We start from the raw sequence: 20991 nt of genomic DNA on the forward strand, positions 1-20991 counted from the left end.
CTTTTAGTTATGGTAATGTAATACATACCTATCCAGAAAATGCAAATATGTTATAACTTATGACAATTATTAATGACTTTGAAGTATAACATTTTGATGATAGTGAGAGCACAAACAGGGTCTTTAGTATTTCTAAGGGTCGGGTCTATTCTATTCCATTCTATTCTGCAAGCCTGCTAAAATCCCAGCCTTCAGGTGAAAGAACAATATATGAAGGGAAATCAATGCGTTCATGTTACAAAGTTGTTAATTTACAGCTAAATAATATAAAAGTTAAAGAAGGTTTACAAAAAGCATTCCTCGTTAGTCACAGCAGAATCAGTAAACATTTCTCTATGCTAAACTTTGATTCTACTTGATAGGTAAAATATATTTCAAAGATATATTTAAAAGCATTATATCATATCACTTTAATCTTTTCAACTTTAAGAGAATAAGAGTTCAGAGCATAGAGTTTACAAGCAGCAAAACTTAGAAAAATACATAAAAATTAATGCATAACCTACATTGACTTTTTCTTTAAGGTCTGAGAAGTTGCCTTCCTTCCGATAGATTGCAAATTCAGGACTCTGCAACACAGCTTCTGAACGAGTAATCCAACTGTGAAGTTCAGTTATATCGACATCCAACCTAAGACAGGGAAGAATAAGGGTCATTATTTCTCGCTTATCTTTCTTCTATATGGGAAAAAAAACCAATCTATCAACATTTACCATTTTTTTCCCAACCTGAAACTTCTGCCTGATGCCCCTATTACTGTTAACAGCACTACTATTTCCCTAGTCAGGATGGCTCAAAATTTGGAGTCAGCTTTGATCTAGTCCATGATCACGGAGGTCATTTTATTCATCTCAATGTAGCAATGACCTCTACAGTACCTTCTATAAGTTATTCCTCAGCCTTTGTTTGAATGTCTGCATGATTGAAAAGTTAGTACTTTCCAAGATAACTCTCTTTCTTTTTGGAATGTACTTACAGTAAACAAAAAATTCCTTTTGGTGGCCCCCATTAAACCATACCTCGGATACTCATGCCCTTCGTGTTGTCTCCAACCATATTGACGCTGTGTTTGGTCATGTGACTTGCTATAGCAAATGAGAGGGATATTAGTACGTGTAACGCAAGCACGGGCTTGATAAGTGCTTGCACCTTGGATCTTGTCTTCGTAGAACACACGCTCTGAGAAGGCAAGTGTTATATAAGACTTTGAAGGATCCTAAAGTGCTTTACAAAAGCTCAGGCTTGCCAGGTGGAGAGACCACGTGAAAGAGCATGCAGCACCAGGCAAGTGAATAAAGCCTTCTTTGACCTTCTGACCCAACTCAAACACCAGCTGAATACAACCAAGTGAGTGCTCCAGCTGACTCCACTCAGAGCCACAGAACTGCCCAAAAAGCCCTGCCCACATTGCAAAATTGTGAGATATGATTGATAAATAAATAAATAAATAAGCCATTAAATTTTGAGGTGGGTTGTTATGCTGCAATAGATACGTGATCACCCACACTGTTATTCTCAAACATTCTTTTATTGCAGAGGTCTATGGAGCTACTGGGAATAAACTATTAACTCTGATGAGGTGATTCAGGTCTACTTAAAGCAGAGATTTTCAGGGAGTAAGGTGAGTTGCAAGGGTGGAGAATGTCTATGAATCACTTGAAATTTTAGGCACAATTCTGAATGTGTGTGCATTTTTCTTGGGAAAGGACCTATAGATTTTATCAGCATCTGTAAAGAATCTATGATAACGGGAATTTAGAGATCATCTAATCCAACTGTTTATTAAACAAAACAGGCAAACAAACAAATGAAAGTTATCCAGAAAAATCAATGACTTGCTCAATTTTCATAGGAAATCTGTGGAGTAGACCAAAAATACAAATACAAGATTTAAGACACCAAGTAATGTACTGTAATCACCATGCTGTAGCTTCTTTTCCAATACAATCCTCAAATAGTTGATTTCAACTCTTTAAATCCACTAGAAGATATCTGATGGTCAGCCTACCCTACTCCTAGTTACTTCAATAGATATTCCATGGTTTGTCAGTATCTTACTTTCCTTAAAATTTGGTTCCTAAAAAGATCATATCAGTGGTGTTTAGTATAATCAGGAAAGAATAGACAATGATCTTCTTTATTTATGAGTACTTCCATTGAGGTAGCCTATGAGCTCAATCAACTCAAATTTCAGGGCTTTAAATCATATAAACCTGTTAGAATTTTTCATGTTAGTTGCAGGCTATTGTTTTAAAATTAAACTGATAAAGAGCTTCACAGAACACAAAACACTTCCAAAAGCCTTTTGTTTTCTTACAAAAATCAGTGGTAATGTACTACCAATCTCTCTGCTCGTATGAGGAGATGGAGGCTCAGAGAAATTAAGTCAATTGATCTCAGACTGTTAGTACCATACGGACGAAACTTAATTCATCTTGTTCACCATTATATCCTTCACCTCAAAGAGGACCTGATTCATAGTAATAAATATTTACTAAGTTTTTATTTACCAAGGCTACCCACCTGGAAATAGAAGAAACAGAGATCTGAATTCAGAGATTTTTTTTTCTAAATTCCACATCATTAAATGTCAATCCCTTATTTCATTTGCATATGGATTATAAATATTTATGGTGTTTTATTTTATCATACATGGTGGTTATCTTTCCTACATTTGTTTTTCGCATAAGTTTAACTATTAGGTTTCCTATTTCTTCACTTGTAATGTTGATTTTAAAAGAGTCCTGTTGCATGCTACTAAAAATCTTTCTCATTGATGTTAATTTATGAAATCAACAGTCTTCAACTATGGTCATTTAGCCACCCACCAAATCCAGTGCATGTTTTCCATCAGAATGTCTTAAGAAGGACATTTTTGTTTTTCCTTTAGTCCAGTATAAAAATCTCTGTGTCCCTCTGCCTGTGGACATTCACTTGCCAGTGCATGGGGCAGGCCAGGAGTACTGGGATGTTAATACCTCAGGGGTGACCCTCAGCTAGTGAGAGCCGGGAGTTGGTACATAAATATCCCAGCTCCCTTGCCTTCAGTGCAACCACCTTGAAGGATATTACACACAGTGTCTCAGAAGGTTCCCAGCAGGACTGAGCACAGTTGCCTCCATTGTTAACCTGCTCATGTATCATCCTGTAATGGCTGCCTTTTTCTTATCTCACTTCCTCACTTTGCTTCCTGGGATTATTTCCTTAAAAAACTACCTGCACCAAATCTTTGTCTCCAGATCCACTCTTGTGGAAACCCAGACTAAGGCAATGATCAACAGCCTCAAATGAACCCAGCATCCTGCCATATTTAATTTTTTCACCTTGAGCTCTGACTCTCCACAGGAACTATTTCAAACTTTTCCCAAAGCTCTCAAAGCTCTGATCCATCTTTTTTGTTTGGGATTGACATACACACTGCTATATTTAAAATAAAAAACCATCAAGGGAAAAAAAAATCAACCAAAATGAAAAAAAAGCTCTCATCCATCTTCTTTCTCCACCTATCAACAGACGACATTGTTTCCTACTTTACAGAGAAAAGTGCAATTATCAGACTAGAATTTCTCTCCCTTCCACTTCCTATGTCCAAATATTCAATCTTACCTGCCTGTGCCCTTCTCATTCCTTTCCCTTGAAGTGAGTTTCTCTTCGTTTACTTAAAGCCAATCCCTCTACCTGCATTTTGTACTTCATTCTCTTACTTCTTCTCAGGCGTTTGAGTCTATCAATTTCTTTAATGTATCCACTGTAAATTCAACCCCTCCCTCTCAAGTTAATTCTTCATATGGAAATTTAAACATATTTTATTGATTCCTTTATTAAAAAATCAACACTCTCTTGACCCCCATATTCTCCTCTGGCCATTCTCTTATCTTCTGCAAAGGCAAATGTTTTGCAACAGTTGTCCAGTTTCCTGTCAGTTCCCCACCTCCTATTCACTCCTTAATCCACTCAATGTTGTTTCTTAACAAAAACATATTAATAAAGGAATCATGTCACTAAAGCCAATAGAGAGTTTTACTTTCTTGCCATCTAGCAACACTTAACACTGTTGTTGACCATACTCTTCTTTGAAATTCTTTTTTTGCCTCCATGATCCCCCTCTATTTATTTTGTCTTCTATTTCTATGACCACGGGTAGTTTTTCTTTGCAGGCTCATCCTCTTCCATCCTGTTATTACATGCTGAAGTTTATCAAGGCCCAGTTCATTTTCAGTCATCTTCTATCCTATTATATTACTCTCTCTCACTAGCAATCTTATTCATGCTAATGACCTTAACCACAATATATATATCAATGACTCCAATACAGATATCTCTACTTCAAGCATTTCTTCTGAGCTCCATAGCTACATAACCATCCACCTACTGGATGATTCCACTTGCATACTGTAAGAGCTCTTTCAATATATAATGTCAAGACCTAATGTTTGATTTTCTCTCCCAAACTGGTACCCTCCCAGTGTCCTCAGACCTGTGAATGGCATCACCGTCTATGACCTTTGATACCCTCCTCTCCCTTCCCTCACATATTTAGCAAAGTCTAATCCATCAAACATTCTATTTCTTGTGAATTTGTCTGCTGCTCAGGATCTCTACAGTTGGCATCCTCACTGATCTTGCCATTAAATGTGACCAAAACTACTGAAATGGCCTCTCCACTGGTTCTAGGCAACCTTTCTGGAACCCTCCCATCTGTTCCATGCACTACTAGTGAAATTATCATTTCTAAAAGATATCTGATTATATAACCTTCATTCATTAAGCCACTCAAAGATTTTCCATTTTTCTTAGGATAAAGAGCAAAATTTCAGACCTCTTAACCCTATACTTTACTTCTAGAAACAAATCTCTCTTCAAGTTTCTTAAGGAACCAAGGAGCTATACTGCAGTCTTGTCCCTCCCCCAATGAAGTGAAATCCTTCATTGACTCTTATCCACTAGAAGATTTCTATTTTGGAAACCTGGCTTCTTGATATAATCCACTTTGGTCACTCTGGTCAAATCTGTCCCTTCACCTTTACACTAGTCTGACTCAATTACACATCAAATACTCTCTGAGTCATAAAGGTGAGATGTGAGTATCCACCATTCAATGTCAAATTCTCCCTTTAGACTTGGTTTTTGTGGTCTCACACCCTTCTGATTCAGAGTATCTCTAGTAAAGATTGCTCGCATCCACCTACAGGTCCATGAAACTAAAAGTTGACTCAAGGTGCTAAGCTGGCATCACAGCTGGGAGAGATCTGCTAAGGCCTATGTTGGAGAAAGTTTTCACCAGGCCTGGAATTTACATTGGTCTTGTTTGCACATGTGTTATAATTATCCTTTACTACCACCTCTAATCAATTGAAAAAAACAGGTAAAGGATATTTATTCAGTTTGAAAATAAATAATTTTCCAAAAAATCATAATACTTTTAGACATCTGTCTTTCTGAAAAATGTGAAACTGTATGTTTCCTTTTAAAACACATCTCTCCCTTCGTTTCTGCCACAAAATATATACTAAGTGCTTATTATATGCCAGATGTAGTATTAAACTCCACAGATAACAGAGGTGAAAATGCAGCAGTCCACATTATCAAGGAGTTTGGTTTAGCGAAGCATCCATTTGACAAAAAATGCTTTAGACATAGAACTGGGGCTCAGCTCACACTGTGACTTTTGTTTAGGATAATCAAAAAACACCTTTTCAATGAATTAAGATTAAATCAGTTTCTAGACTAGAGACTCTGCCAGGTAAATTGGTTATCTCCACACAATGAAGCCTTTGTGGAGTCAACACCATGGTAACCGTCTGCTTGCTGCTCAGACTGAAGATTTTAAGGGAGGCCTGGGCACCAGTTGGCATGTAGTTCTAATAATTCAGATCAATTCAGGCAACAGGATGTGAAATCCCACAGAGAGGTGTTTCCTCATTCAATGTTTTTGTTTGTCTGATTTTATAGATTTGGAAAGAGACTGCAAAAGATGACTGAACTTGCTCTTTACATAAGTATCTTTTAGAGAATGATTATACTCTTTTGATTTACAGATTTATTTATTTATTTATTTTAATAAATTATTTTTATTTATTTTCTATTTTTTAATTTTTTTAACATCTTTATTGGAGTATAATTGTTTTACAATGTTGTGTTAGTTTCTGCTGTATAACAAAGTGAATCAGCTATATGTATATATATATCCGCATATCCCTTCCCTCTTGCATCTCCCTCCCACCCTCCCTTTTCCAGGCCTCCAGGTGGTCACAAAGAGCTGAGCTGATCTCCCTGTGCTATGCCGCTGCTTCCCACTAGCTATCTATTTTACATTTGGTAGTGTATATATGTCCATGCCACTCTCTCACTTCGTCTCAGCTTACCCGTCCCCCTCCCCGTGTCCTCAAGTCCATTCTCTATGTCTGCATCTTTATTCCTGTCCTACCCCTAGGTTCATCAGAAACTTTTTTTTTTTAGATTCCATATATGTTTGTTTTTCTCTTTCTGACTTACATCACTCTGTATGACAGACTCTAGGTCCATCCACCTCACTACAAATAACTCAATTTCGTTTCTTTTTATGGGTGAGTAATATTCCATTGTATATATGTGCCACACCTTCTTTATCCATTCATCTGTCGATGGACACTTAGGTTGCTTCCATGTCCTGGCTATTGTAAATAGTGCTGCAATAAACATTGTGGTACATGTGTCTTTTTGAATTATGGTTTTCTCAGGGTATATGCCCAGTAGTGGGATTGCTGGGTCATGTGGTAGTTCTATTTTTAGTTTCTTAAGGAACCTCCATGCTGTTCTCCATAGTGGCTGTATTAATTTACATTCCCACCAACAGTACATGAGGGTTTCCTTTTCTCCACACCCTCTCCAGCATTTATTGTTTGTAGATTTTTTGATGATGGCCATTCTGACCGGAATAAACCTACCTAAGGAGACAATAGACCTGTATGCAGAAAACTATAAGACACTGATGAAAGAAATTAAAGATGATACCAACAGATGGAGAGATATACCATGTTCTTGGATTGGAAGAATCAACATTGTGAAAATGACTTTACTACCCAAAGCAATCTACAGATTCAATGCAATCCCTATCAAACTACCAATGGCATTTTTCACAGAGCTAGAACAAAAAATTTCACAATTTGTATGGAAACACAAAAGACCCCGAATAGACAAAGCAATCTTGAGAAAGAAAAACGGAGCTGGCGGAATCAGGCTCCCTGACTTCAGACTATACTACAAAGGCTACAGTAATCAAGATAGTATGGTACTGGCACAAAAACAGAAATATAGATCAATGGAACAGGAGAGAAAGCCCAGAGATAAACCCATGCACATATGGTCACCTTATCTTTGATAAAGGAGGCAAGAATACACAATGGAGAAAAGACAGCCTCTTCAATAAGTGGTGCTGGGAAAACTGGACAGCTACACATGAAAGAATGAAATTAGAACACTCCCTAACACCATACACAAAAATAAACTCAAAATGCATTAAAGACCTAAATGTAAGGCCAGACACTATAAAACTCTTAGAGGAAAACATAGGCAGAACACTCTGTGACATAAGTTACAGATTTATTTTTAAGGGATTTCAAATATTTTTTAGGGAAGTTGTGAGTAAAGTGCTTTACTCAGGAAAACTATATCTATTCATAAGCATGTGTGTTAATATGTTACACTTTCTTTCTGAAATGGAATGGAACAAAGTATCAATGAGTTTATACTATTCTTAGCTGTTAGACTTTTTTTTTTCTCTTTTCTTTCATCATTGTGATATCTTGATTCCTTTGGCAATAGGTGGAACCTAAACCCAATTCTTACATGATTTAAGCTCTGAGCTATTGCTCATGTAATATTCTGTTTACTTTTTTTTTTTCCTGTGGCTTCTATTTGGGCTTGTTGCTTCAACCATATCTATGATTTTCTTACTAAAACTTTTTCTGTCTCAATGTAATATACAGTCAGCCCATACTCCAAGATCTAACATTCAATACCATCCCTTAGCGTTCTGGGACTTAACTGTCAGCTGCTAGCACTTGTTTTCCCTCCAGTATTCTGCCAGTAGCCAGCCCCATCTCTGTGTGCCAGCAACGAGGATGGAAGGGTGAAGGGGAAGCAGAGGCAGAGTTTTCAAAAGGCTTCCTGTGCACTCTTACTGAGTGCCAATGGCCCACATTCAATGCTTAGTCTCAGTGACATTTCCACCGCTTTTAGCAAAATGAACAAGACCTCCTTCTTGGCTTCTACTCAGACCCTGGCTTCCAAGTAACAATTGCACATTTACTTTATTCCTTATCAATTCGGCAGCTCTTGCTTCATCACTTTCTGTGCCTTGCCCCCTAGTTTTCACATGTTCACTGGCATTGAATATTTTTCACATATCCTTGCTGAGATGTATGCCAAATTAACAGACTCCCCTGATTTAAATCCATACATATTTCTAAATTGGGTGCTATCTATTCTCCCCAGCGTTTTGCCACTGGTATTTTTTATCACACTTTGCACTACTTGAGGCTGGGTCTCTAATCACCAACTGAAGATACCATACAGATGTAACTCAGGTACCTTTTCAAAACCCTCAAGAATAACACTGAAGAGTTATTTTCAATACCATATTAAATCTTGGATTCTGTGCATGTATTTTTCTTCCTTTATAAAATCACTCATTTCTACTAATTTTTTTTCACTTTTAAAACTCTTACAAAACATTGATAAAGAACTGACATAGAGTAAGTTGCTTATAATGGGCCTGTACACCCTCAGAATCAGCCCATCAATAAAATTTCTTATTATTCACTCATCTTACTCTCATAACACACTTCACTTTGTACTTAATGTACTTCTATATGTTATTACAGACAGACTCTATCCCTTAAATCCAGTCTAACTTTATCCAACTTAAAATTCTCTTTATCTAAGAAAATTATGACTTCTAACTCTCTATTTACAAAATGATTTTCTTCCTGTAACAGTTGATGAATATTCTGTCCTATATTTTTCAAGTATGTCCTAAAATCTCATCTTTGTGATTATTTATGATTAACAGTGAAGTGACAATTTTCTCTCCTTTACAAAGGCACTCATCACAAACCCCCAAAACTAAAATCTGTAGAGTCTCATGGAACAGAGCAACCATATCTTTGATTTTTTTTTTTTGCAAATATTTTATTACCAAACCAAGGTTTTTTTCCAAAGAGATCTTCTATTTTTCTGGAAGTTTCAAGTATGGTGCATATATACCAAATATTCGAAAGGTCTAAGTTTTCCCTCGAGATCATATTGTGCAAATGGACTCTACTTCCTCCAGTTGAATTTTCCATAAAGATAAGGCAAATTAGATCAATTATACTTCCTTGCAGTCAAAATTGGGAGATATATGTCTGTGTTGCAGGTGCGTGTATATGTGTGTGTATGTGTAAATATTTTAAGTAAATTAAAAGAAAAACAGAAACACATCCAAAAGAACCAGAGAAACACTTGCAGTTTAAAAAGTTATCAATTTTGAATTGTCAACAGTAAATCATTGTATGGAATTTGTGCTCTGATAACACTGCTAATTATGTCAGAAGAGCCTCTTAATGGGCACTACTGTGTTCTGTTAGTATAGTGACTGCCATATAAAGTATTTAACTAAGATGACATATTTACATAAACTTTAATTCAGTCACTTTTAATATACCATTTGGAACTCATCATTCCCAAATGTGTAAACTGTGAAACTATAAATCCTTCGAGCTCCCAGACTTAAACTAATTTGATTAGTGAGCTAGGTTATGAATGGCCGTATTATATCTTTAAACATCTTTGCACATAGAATTTCATAAAAACTTATAAGCCTCACCTTTAGCAGCCTGAAAGTAAAGTATTAACATTTGTGAAATATGTTAACTCTTGCACAATCCTAAGGCTCTAGGCCTAGACCAGATGACTTAACAAACCAAATTTTAATGTACATGTTAATTAGCTAAAACACATGTTTTCATGTTCATGGAAACAAAACTATGACTCTTTTTTACTGGTACTACAATGTGGAAGAAATCTTCCTGGAGGTGAGGTAAGATTTTTAAATTTTGTTTATTATATTTTTTAATAATCATCTTTCTTCTTCAGATTTCTAGAACATGAGAACACGCTTTAATTCCATATTGGTATATGGCTACTCTCTGGATGCCAAACCATATGATGAACTCCTGCTCATCTTTCAAGACTCTGTCCAAGATATACAACTTCTGTGAAGGTTTTCTTGATCAACCTCTCCCTACTCTTTCCCCTTCAACCTTCCTTCTGGGGAAACTGGTCCCTCCCTCCCATATGTTTCCACATGTTACTTCCTTTTAAAAATTGAATAAATAGAATACAAATTAAATTTTAACCAGATAGATGTTATAAAATTTTGAATGAAATTTGTTAAAAAAATATTTTAAAAAATCAATACAAACCTTGTTATTGCTAAAATATAAAGTATTTCTAGGTTTTTGAGATGTGCTGAGTATATGGTGATTATTGTACTTTTAAAGTTATACAATATTATTAAAGGGCAAAATCCTATTTAATCAGGAGAAAACAAGTCAACATTTAGATAACTACCTCCCTTAAATCAAGATAGTTTTTATATACACACACAGATATATGCACGTGTTGGTGGGAGGGGGAAAACAGGACCAAATGATTGCCTTAAATTTTTTTTGTAATGTTTGTGAATGTATGTGTTTGTACATGTATGTATGTCTGTGTGTGCTTTAAATGTAAAGTAAATATGGTGCAGTGGAAACTCACTGAACTGAAAGTCAGCTGTCACAGGTTTTAATCACCCATCTTAATCTTTATGCTGCTTCCTTGGGCAAATGACTTAACTTCTCTGATCTTCCTTTACTTCTTCCTTTAAATTTCAAAAATTACAAAGCTTCCATCAAACTGGTCTTAAAATAAAAACAAGGACTTTTTAAAAATTACTCTTAAATGTGTGTTTATTTATCTCACTAATTAAAGCGATTTTGACCTGAGATACAAAGCTGAGGTCAGCTTTGCTTACACTGCAGCTTTGATATTCCAATTACATTAGTCTGTTCAGCTAGCAATCAAATTAAATAACATCTAAGGATGTTATGATTCTCAGTTATAATAAGAACCCTATAAACTCTTTTCGACAGTTTACACAGCACCTGAAACAAAATATGACGAATGGGAAAGAACACCGTCCTCAGTTAATATAAACCTGCCACATTAACAGTCCTATCAAATAATCTGTTTTCCTTGTGTTTGCGTGATCTTATTTACAAGCTTAAATGTATTTCTAGTTTTATATGTGTAAGTTTAAGCACATCACTCATAAAATAATACGTTTCGGTACAGTAAAATTTAATGATTCCAGGTTGTGCTGAAATGCATCTTTAAAAGATACTAAAAAAATCAATTTCTGTGTAGTTTACCTTGTCCTAAAATATGCCTATTTAACATGTGATTCAAAATCTGGATTCTAGTCCAAAACATAAAGTTTGTCCTTAAAATCATGTGTCTTCTTCATTGTCAATTATGGCAAATGAAATTACATGTTTAATGTGTATAAAATACTGCCTTTTAAAATACATGCCCTTGAATACAAACCCAGCAATTTAATATTTTTAAGCTATAAATGCCAGAAAACTCTCCATGCGTTATCTGGCATTGCTATTAATCTTTGTACCTCTAGGATAGTTAATTGTACTGAACAGAATAAAACTCCTACAAAAATATTGCTTCTCTGCAAAAAGTAAAACAACTAAAATATTTTAACAAGTGGTAGATTAAAATGACTTGAACATAATCTTCTTAGCTTAATTTGGTAACAAATCTCAATCATTTAAAAATACATCGGTAATATTTATTTCTAAAATGTGATATGGTTGAAAAGAAGTCACTTTTACATCTTCTGTTAATATAACTTTCAGGGAAACACACCTTAAAAACTAAGGAAATCCCCCAAATTCTAATATGTCAAAACCAGCTAGATTAGAGGAATTAGTTATAAAGCCAAAGAGTATGAAAGCACGTGGACAAAAACTCCATGATCCAGAGGACCAGAAATAAAATGTTGCTAAGCCACAGATGCATGGAGCCTATTTTTCATTTTCAGTAAAATGAAAGTCCCTTTGAAACACAGTTCTGTGCAAGAAAATCATCTTAACATAGGTTAATGGAAATATTCTTTTAAGTGATAGATGAAATCTTGTCATAGTAATACATCTATGATCATACAATGTAATATGCTCAAGTTGAAAACCCTGAGCCGTTTATTTTAAAATCAAATTTGATGTTTATTCAAAATTGATGAAAACAAAAAGCAAAGCTGTATATGCTCTTGTGAGGAATAAATGTGGGCACTAGAGGGTGCACATTCCCTTTCACAGCTTGTCTGGACTCCAATTTGGCTTCTCTTATATTTTCTTATCTACATAATGATAACATGGTGACAAATGGATTTTTCATGCGAGTTCTCTTACAGAGAAACATAAAATGTCCAAAGATATAGATAAAATGGTGTAAAAGGAACATGTGAGGAAGGCATTTAAACATATACACAAAAGTATCTTGAAGTCATAACACAGAGATTCCCTTGAGAAAATGTCTTCAAATTGGGGAGAAACGCTTAATCCAAATAATATAGTAGCATTTTCTGAACTTTATAACTCAGGATTTTTTTCCCAGTTCATTAATTTTACCTATTCTTTTGAACGTTAATAAATATGTAGACACCTGTGTTCCATAAATCTGCCTATAAATACATTCCTGTACCATCAAGATTAAGTTTTTAAAATGTTAATTTAACATTCAATCAAATTCACAGGAAAAAATAGCATTTTAAGCATCTTGTTCATGTCACATGCTTTCACAAAGAAAAAATTAATTCATCTCCCAGGATAATTGTGTAGGCTGTTTATTATAATCTTCATCTTCATAGCTATATCAAGAACAGAGAGCTTCAGAAACCTCCTTTACTTTCAACACACAGTGAAATATGAAGTTAAGATTCAAAACCAGGTATGTCTGAATCCAAAGATTTCCACTACACTACACTTATATTCCTTTGTTCCAAATGAAAGGGAAACCATGTTTTTTTAAATATTAAGGAAAAGTCAACATGAACTTCCTGTTTGTTGCTATACAGTACAGTCTGGTGGTTACTACTGTGCTGTTTTGGATTATGCCAAAATTTGACTGGAGTCTCTAACACTAGGACATTAACTCTGAACATTTTTATTAACTTAAACTATGATATTTAGTTGCAGAATTCATACCCTCATGGCATTATGAAATAGTTACATTTTCCCAGTTTATTTTTACTTTGCAGTCTTCCTTAATTTCCTAAAGTCCCCAAATTTCCAATCAGCTGATGTCTTTTCTGATGTTAGAACTGATTAAGCATAGATGGCAAAGGTTATGACAGATAATAAGGTTAAGACCATGGTTAGCACTAGAAGTCCTGCACCTGGAAAAACAGTTCAATTATATGGGACTCCATTTATGCGTTGATACTGAAAAAGACACCTAACTTTGAAGGAAAAATCTTTTTCACTGATAAAGATCTCTGTATTTAAAGATATAGCCAAATGCTCCAGTGGTACCATAGAGTATATGAGATTTAGAAGGTAGAACAGCCATGAGACTTAGAAGGTAGAACAGCCATAATCTAGGGTAAGTGCACCATTTCCATAGACAGACCTCAATAAATTAGTAAACAGTCTCAGTCAATCTTTTATTTTCAGCTAAATAATTTGATGAAATTACCTTTAGTTTCTCATTATAGATAACATGACATAGAGTTCAAGAATGCAGCATCCTGTGGAGAGGGTGTGGAGAAAAAGGAGTCCTCCTACACTGCTGGTAGGAATGTAAATTGGTGCAGCCACTATGGAAAACAGTATGGAAGTTCCCTAAAAAAACTAAAAGTAGAGCTACCACATGATCCAGCAATCTCACTCCTGGGCATATACCCAGAGAAAAAAATAATTCGAAAAGATACATGCACCCCAATGTTCATAGCAGCACTATTTACAATAGCCAGGACATGGAAGCAACCTAAATGCCCATCGACAGATGAATGGGTAAAGAAGATGTGATATATAAATATAACGGAATATTACTCAGCCATAAAAAAGAATGAAATAATGTCATTTGCAGCAACATGGATGGACCTACAGATTATCATACTAAGTGAAGTAAGCCGGACAGAGAAACACAAATATCATATGATATCGTTTATATATGAAATCTACAAAATGGTACAAATGAACCTATTTACAAAACAGAAATAGACTCACAGACATAGAAAACAAACTTACAGTTATCAAAGGGGGAGGAGGGATTAAATTAGGAGTTTGGGATTAAAATATACACACTACTATATATAAAATAGATAACCAACAAGGACCTACTGTATAGCACAGCAAACTATACTCAATATCCTGTAATAACCTATAACGGAAGAGAATGTAAAAAAAAAGAATATATATATATATATATATATATATATATATATATAAATAACTGAATCACTTTGCTGTACACTTGAAACTAACACAACATTGTAAATCAACTATATTTCAATGAAAATTATAAAAAAAAAAGAATGCAGCATCCTGTGCTAGATGTCTGGGTTCAAACCCTGACTGCACTGCTTCCTGTAAAGTTTGTGACCTTGAACAAGTCACCTGACCTCTCTGTGCCTCATTGTTCCCATTGGCAAAGAGTGACAACAATAAAAAACTACTTTATAATGCTCTTTTAATGGTTAAGTGTGTTAACGTGCAAAATATTTAGATGAGTTCTTGACATATGGTAGAGATCATACGTGTTAGCTACTGTGATTAGTGCCTTCCGTGACTATTTCCTGCTGGCTTTAAGCCAGCCCCTGGGCCACCTCTCACTTTCTCATTTGAGAGTGGATCTATTCATCTTAGTGTTTTGTTAAGGACTGGTAAAGTAAAAGCCATTCTTGTAATCACCAGAATGAAAACTGCAAAGAAAGCTGTAACAAAGACAAAAAGGCAAATACATAAGAATCATCAACAGCAAAATAATCTCATCTATTTCACCCTTTATTGCAGGAATACGCAAACTATGGTTAACGGGACAAATCTGGCTTGCCATTAGTTTTTGTAAATAAAGTTTTATTGGAACACATCCACACTCATCATTTACATATTGTTTATGGTTGCTTTTTCCCTACAGCAGCAGAATTGAGCACTTGCAAAAGAAACTATGTGGTGCACAAGCCTAAAATAGGGACCGGCCGCCTCTTTAGAGAAAAATTTGCTGACTACCTCCCTGCTCTATAAAGTTAAGATGGTCTATCTCTCCCAACACATAGGTGGGTCCAAAAGTGTGCTTCACAGTCGCCATATTGCTTGGCTCTCTTTCAAAAATATGCCTTGTCTCTCTATAACCAGATTAAAGTTCCTTAATCTGGCATTGAGTACCATTTTTTTTTTCCCACAATGAACTCAACCTACCTTTTCAACCTCATCCCTTACTTCTCTCTTTCCAATACTGCATATTTCTGCTCTAAGCAAACAGAAACACCCACAACCCTGTGTAAATGCCACTTGTATACAGCCTGTATCTGCATCGTCCTTTTCCCTAATCTTGAGTCCAATATGCCCCTATCCTTTAACAGTCTACTCAGATGCTAATGTCTCCGTGAGCTTTCCATGCTCAACTGTTAAGCAGGACTGGAAGTGATCCTTTCTTCCTTATGACTTTTCTAACATTTTATTGGTACTTCTTCATGACATAGTTTATAGTATTAGAATGCAAGCTTCCTGAGGGAAGGACTAAATATGGTTCTTGGTCATAGCAACCGGAGTGCTCTGCACATCATAGTGATCCATTAGATATTGTTGAATGAATATGAAAATTAGCAAGAAAACTAATGTTGCTGTCACTACATTCTTGAAATACTGTGGACTCATACTGACTACAGGAGTGTTCAAAGAACCCCTCCGTACACTGAGTGGTGCCTTGGACCTTGTGGGAAGCAAATTAAACTTTAAATACCCTCAGTGTGAAAGCTCACTGAGTTTAAAGGACTTCAACATGCTTTTATCTCATGCGTCTTTGAAGTTTAAATAACTTCCAGTCAAGGTTTAGAAACTATCTGGTACAATGCAGAAAACCATTTAAATCTGATGTGTACTCACTGTCCCACTGCCACTTCCCTAGCATCGTGAGTTGTTTCAATTCATCTACTTCTTTTAGTGAGCATCTCTATGAAGTTTAGTTAAAACCCAAAGCAAAACACATGGCCCTACAAAGCCAGTGTCTTAGTCAGCTCAGGCTGATGTAACAAAACACTATAGATGGGTGGCTTAAACCAGGGGTCCCCAACCCCTGGGCTGCAGACCAGTACCGGTCACGGCCTGTTAGGAACCGGGTCGCACAGCAGGAGGTAAGTAGCGAGTGAGCAAAGCTTCATCTGCTGCTCCCCATCACTCCCCATGGCTCGCATTACTGCCTGAACCATCCCCCCGCCTCACCCCATCCGTGGAAAAACTGTCTTCCACGAAACCGGTCTCTGGTACCAAAAAGGTTGGGGACTGCTGGCTTAAACAACAGAAATTTATTTTTTCATAGTTCTGGAAGCCAGAAGTTCAAGATCAAGGTGTCAGCATGGTTACTTTCTGGTGAGACCTCTCTTCCTGGCTTGTACATGGTTGCCTTATCAATGTACCCTCACACAGGAAGGAGGAGAGAGAACAAGCTCTCTGGTGCCTCTTCTTATAATGGCACTAATCTCATCATGAAGGCCCCACCCTCAAAACCTCTTCTAAACCTAATTATTCCCCAAATACCCCATTTCCAAGTAACATCAAATTGGGGTAAGGACTTCAAGACATGAATATTGGGGAAGTGGGGCACAATTCAGTCCATAGGAGCCAGACATCATTGTACTTGCCTGTGATGAAATGATGTGTATTGATTCATAGAGATACAGGTTGCTGACTAGGGAAGACATCAGAATAAGAATATTCTCAGAAAATGTTAGAATAAGAGTATTTTCTCTTATAACACAAATGTGGTAATGGGAAGATATCTGTTCTAAATTAAAAATTGGGAACTCAACTTTCTCCTGGGGAGAGGGTGTATATTTTTGCCTAAGTAATCATCAAGAGAGACACATACAGCAAAATTTCCAGTGTGAGGGCCAACAAGGAAAGTCATATAAATTCCACTTCAGAGGTGAAGAAATAGATCCTGAGTGAGATTAAGTTACTTGCTTTAGTCACATAGGTGATGAGTGGAAGATGCAAGGCCAGAATCCATCTCTGTGCAGTCACAGGGTCATCTGCTCTTTCAGGTCCATTCCTCATGTTTCTCTTGTCCTCTCTGTACCAGAGGGATATATACATTTTCTGCTATCGCTTGCCCCCTGGCTTGTGATTAGAGGCACTGGCAGAATACCGAAGGATGGAAGGAAGAGAAAAGCCAAGTTCCTTCACACTCCACTTTTGCTGACATTTCTAGAGCAGCTTCATCTCCACTGTGGCTTCAGTTTCCTCTGGATGGTCCCTCCCTCCCCAGGTCCAAGCTCTTGCCTGGCAGTCCTAACACTTCTAGTCCCTGTTTGAAGGCCCCAACTTTGGGACTCTGGTACCATCCCCCCTGCAGTGTTCCTCTAGCTCTAGGGAAATGAGCAGCCTCTTGATGCTGCTTGTGTGTTGAGTTGCCTCACTGTCCCTCTGTGCTGCTTCCCAGCTTTTCATCACCTCCTTCAACAATTCCCTGTATTATTTCTCTCTCTGAAACAACTAGAGTGTTTTCTGTTCTCCTGACAAGACTGACAAATACCCATTTGATATGCCATGAATATTTACTGAATACCTACAATGGGCTAACTTCTGGGTTAAGTGCTGTCGGTCTAGAGTTGCAAATAAATGGCTCCTGCCCTCAAGGAGTTTACTGGAGATACAAATATGCAAAAACAATATCATTACAATAAAATTCTGCAAGTGTTTTAATGGAAGGATTGTCAAAGCTGAGAAATGTCTGGGAGGTTAGCTTTCCAGAAAGAGAAGGTAGTTAGTTGGGTGAAAGGAATGTGGCAGCTGGAAAGGGAAAGTAAGGAAAAGGGAATCTTCAATAGAGAGAACAGTAGGTACAAAGAAACAGAAGTTTGAGGGAATACAGAGCATTTGGAGAGCAGAGGTGGTTCATTAAAGCTGAGCAGAGGGCAGTGCCATTTGAAATGCGGTTTGTGGCCAGTCTGTGAACTATCTGTTAGTAGCCTGTGACAAGAAAACTCACTAGAGCATAAATCAACTAAGTCACGAAGCATACGATTTCATCTGATTTCTTTTTAATTGCAAAACTTTCTTGACAAAGGAAGCGGTGCATTGATTTATATTCTGGGTCCAGCTCTTTATCTCATTGTGTACTGGTAATAAACAGTTTGCAGACTATTTTGAGTAGCACTGGCATATAAGAAAATGGGTAGGGGAGAAGGGAGAGAAGCTGGAGAGTCAGGCAGTCAAAGATCAGAAAGGAATTTCTGTGCTATGCATTTCAAGAACCACGGGCAGAGGAATGATCTAATTAAAACTGCATTTTAAGATATCCCTCAGGAGGCTGTGAACAGTATGGATAAGATGGGTGAGCGTAGAGGCAGAGAAATCAGTTAAGAATTTCATGCAGAAAACTATCAGAGACTCAACTAGGGGGAAGGCAGCCTGGGTGTAAAGGAACAAATACACTAAAGAGAATTGAAAGGACTTAGGGAGGTGGCAGATATCATGACCACTGTGAGTGGCTGCACAGGTTGTACACTGCACAAGTCCAGAATGTGCTGTTTTTAGGAACTATGATGTGAATGACAGTCTCTAAAGATGAGTAGTCTAAACTGCAGAACTTCATTTGTGATTTCTGTAAGAAGTCCAGGCGGAAATGCCCAAAAAACATTTGGAAGCTATAGGTATGAGCATCGGGAAGGAGGTTAAGCTAGAGATGTTAATTTGGAAAACAGCAGGTATAGGTGTCTGATAAAAGTAGGATTATAAATGATATCACCCTGGAAAAGAAAGTGTCATAAAAAGAAAATAAAGCCAAAATGTGAGTCTTTTGGAGACCAACATGAAAGGGATAGGAAGAGGAGAATGGGAAGACATAGTCAGAAAGCAAGGAGGAGAAAAGAAACAGGAGAGAACAATGTCCCAGAAACTGAGAAAGAGGAAAATTTCAAGAAAGAACTAATTACCACTGTCAAGCACAGCACAAAGTTCAAGAAGGATAAACTGAAGAGCGACCTTTGGAGCTGACAATTAAGGAGTTCTCTGGTGACCTTGCTGAGAGCAGTTTCACCATTTCATGTAGAGTATGAGAGGGTAAAGGAAAGAATCAGAAGTAAGGAAATAGTGGTAGTTCACATCTTCTGATTAAAAATCAACTCATTTTTGCATTCAACCATGCTTCTTCTTTTAGATGAATAATTGTGACTACCATTTTCTTCACTCAGGGAACAAACAAAACTGTATGTCATGGTTCCAGGAATATAGCTCTATCTTCCTCTCAGCTGGCATCCTTTTGTGCCTCGCATTCTGGAAGAGTACATTTTCATAAAACTGCTATAGCTAGACGTCCATAGCTATGTGTAGCATCTTATAGGACCAGTTTCCATTATAGTGCATTTCAATTTGGAACATGTATTGGGCATCCCCAAATCAGAAGGTCCCGTAACAGGTTGGGAGTAAGATATGGACCCTGGCCCTGGCAAGCTTTGAGTCTAGGGGGTGAAACAGGCATATGAAAATATCATTTCAACATATAGCACTAGAGGTGTCACAAGAAGGGACATCACCTTGTGTGGCATCTTATGTAGTATCGCTTAGCCTAGTCTGGAGTAAATGGTTCCTATCATTGGGGCTGGTTTGGGGAAATGAGAAGCAAGAGTCAGGATGAAACTAAGATGATGCTCTAGTGCACTGATTTACAAAATGTGGGCCCTGAACTAGCAACATCAGCATCGCCTGGGAACTCGTCAGATATTAAGATTCTCAGGCACTGCCCCAGACCTACTGAATCAAAAACTCTGGTGGGGACCAGTAATCTGCCTTTTAACAAGGCCTCCAGATGATTCTGATACATGCTAAAGTATGAGAACCACTGTTCTTGGTCAAGGGTTCTCAAACTTTAAGGCTTATCAACAATGACCTGGAGAGCTTGTAAAGGATTCCTGGGCCCACCTGCAGAGTTTCTGATTCAGCAAGTTTGGGGAGCGCCCTCCAAGTCTGCATTTCTAACAAGTCCCCAAGTGATGCTGCTGTTTCATGCACTGCACTATGAGTATCACTGCTTTAAGTGTTCTCTGGCCACTTAGCATGCCTCTAGAATTAACATTCTTACATTCTTCAAAACATTTATTGACTTATTGTTGACTTATATGACAAATTAGCTTTAAGAACCTTAAATGGATGGTTATCTTTTCGGAACATCTGAAGATGGTATGTAAGGTTTCTATTATTCACCAAAAATAGTTTCTAAACTGAAATTTGAGTTTATGACCAAGGTCATTTGACTCTAATACATAAAAAGAAGTAGGGCATTGCAACTGTTAACACTGAAATGGAAATTAGGAGACTCATCACTAGTCCTTATTTTGCAACTGAAAGCAAGTTGCTTAACCTTTCTGGACCTCAATTAACCTGTAACCATGAACAAGTCTAGAGTCTAGTTTCCTTAGATAAAAGGAGCAAAGTTTTATTTTACTGGGCAGTGCCAATGGAAAAAAAATATTATTACTGAGTCCAACACCCCAAGTATTTTAGGATCAATTTATCATATAGAAAATAAAAAATTAGCTCTTAGACACATTAATCATCTAATTAGATTCTTTGGATAAGTTAAAATGTTTTAGTTTACAACTTCCAGATTATAGTTTGGGAATCAAAGTTAAAATAAATATCTAAAACAAAAATAGCTTACGCATTAATCTCATAAAATGGCAAAAAGACAGGTCTT

At 36.8% G+C, this 20991-nt stretch overlaps 1 protein-coding gene across 1 annotated transcript in view; it reads right to left on the reverse strand.

Moving 5' to 3' along the window:
• The window catches only part of DMD (dystrophin), a 2123648-nt gene that overhangs the window by 1415363 nt on the left and 687294 nt on the right, over positions 1–20991 (reverse strand). Inside the window, exon 18 of the mRNA XM_057539128.1 lies at positions 507–630. Coding sequence (XP_057395111.1) covers positions 507–630 — 124 coding nt within the window. The remainder of the gene's footprint in view (positions 1–506; positions 631–20991) is intronic.

Source organism: Balaenoptera acutorostrata, chromosome X, assembly GCF_949987535.1.
Source record: "Balaenoptera acutorostrata chromosome X, mBalAcu1.1, whole genome shotgun sequence".
In the NCBI taxonomy this organism is placed as follows: Eukaryota; Metazoa; Chordata; class Mammalia; order Artiodactyla; family Balaenopteridae; genus Balaenoptera; species Balaenoptera acutorostrata.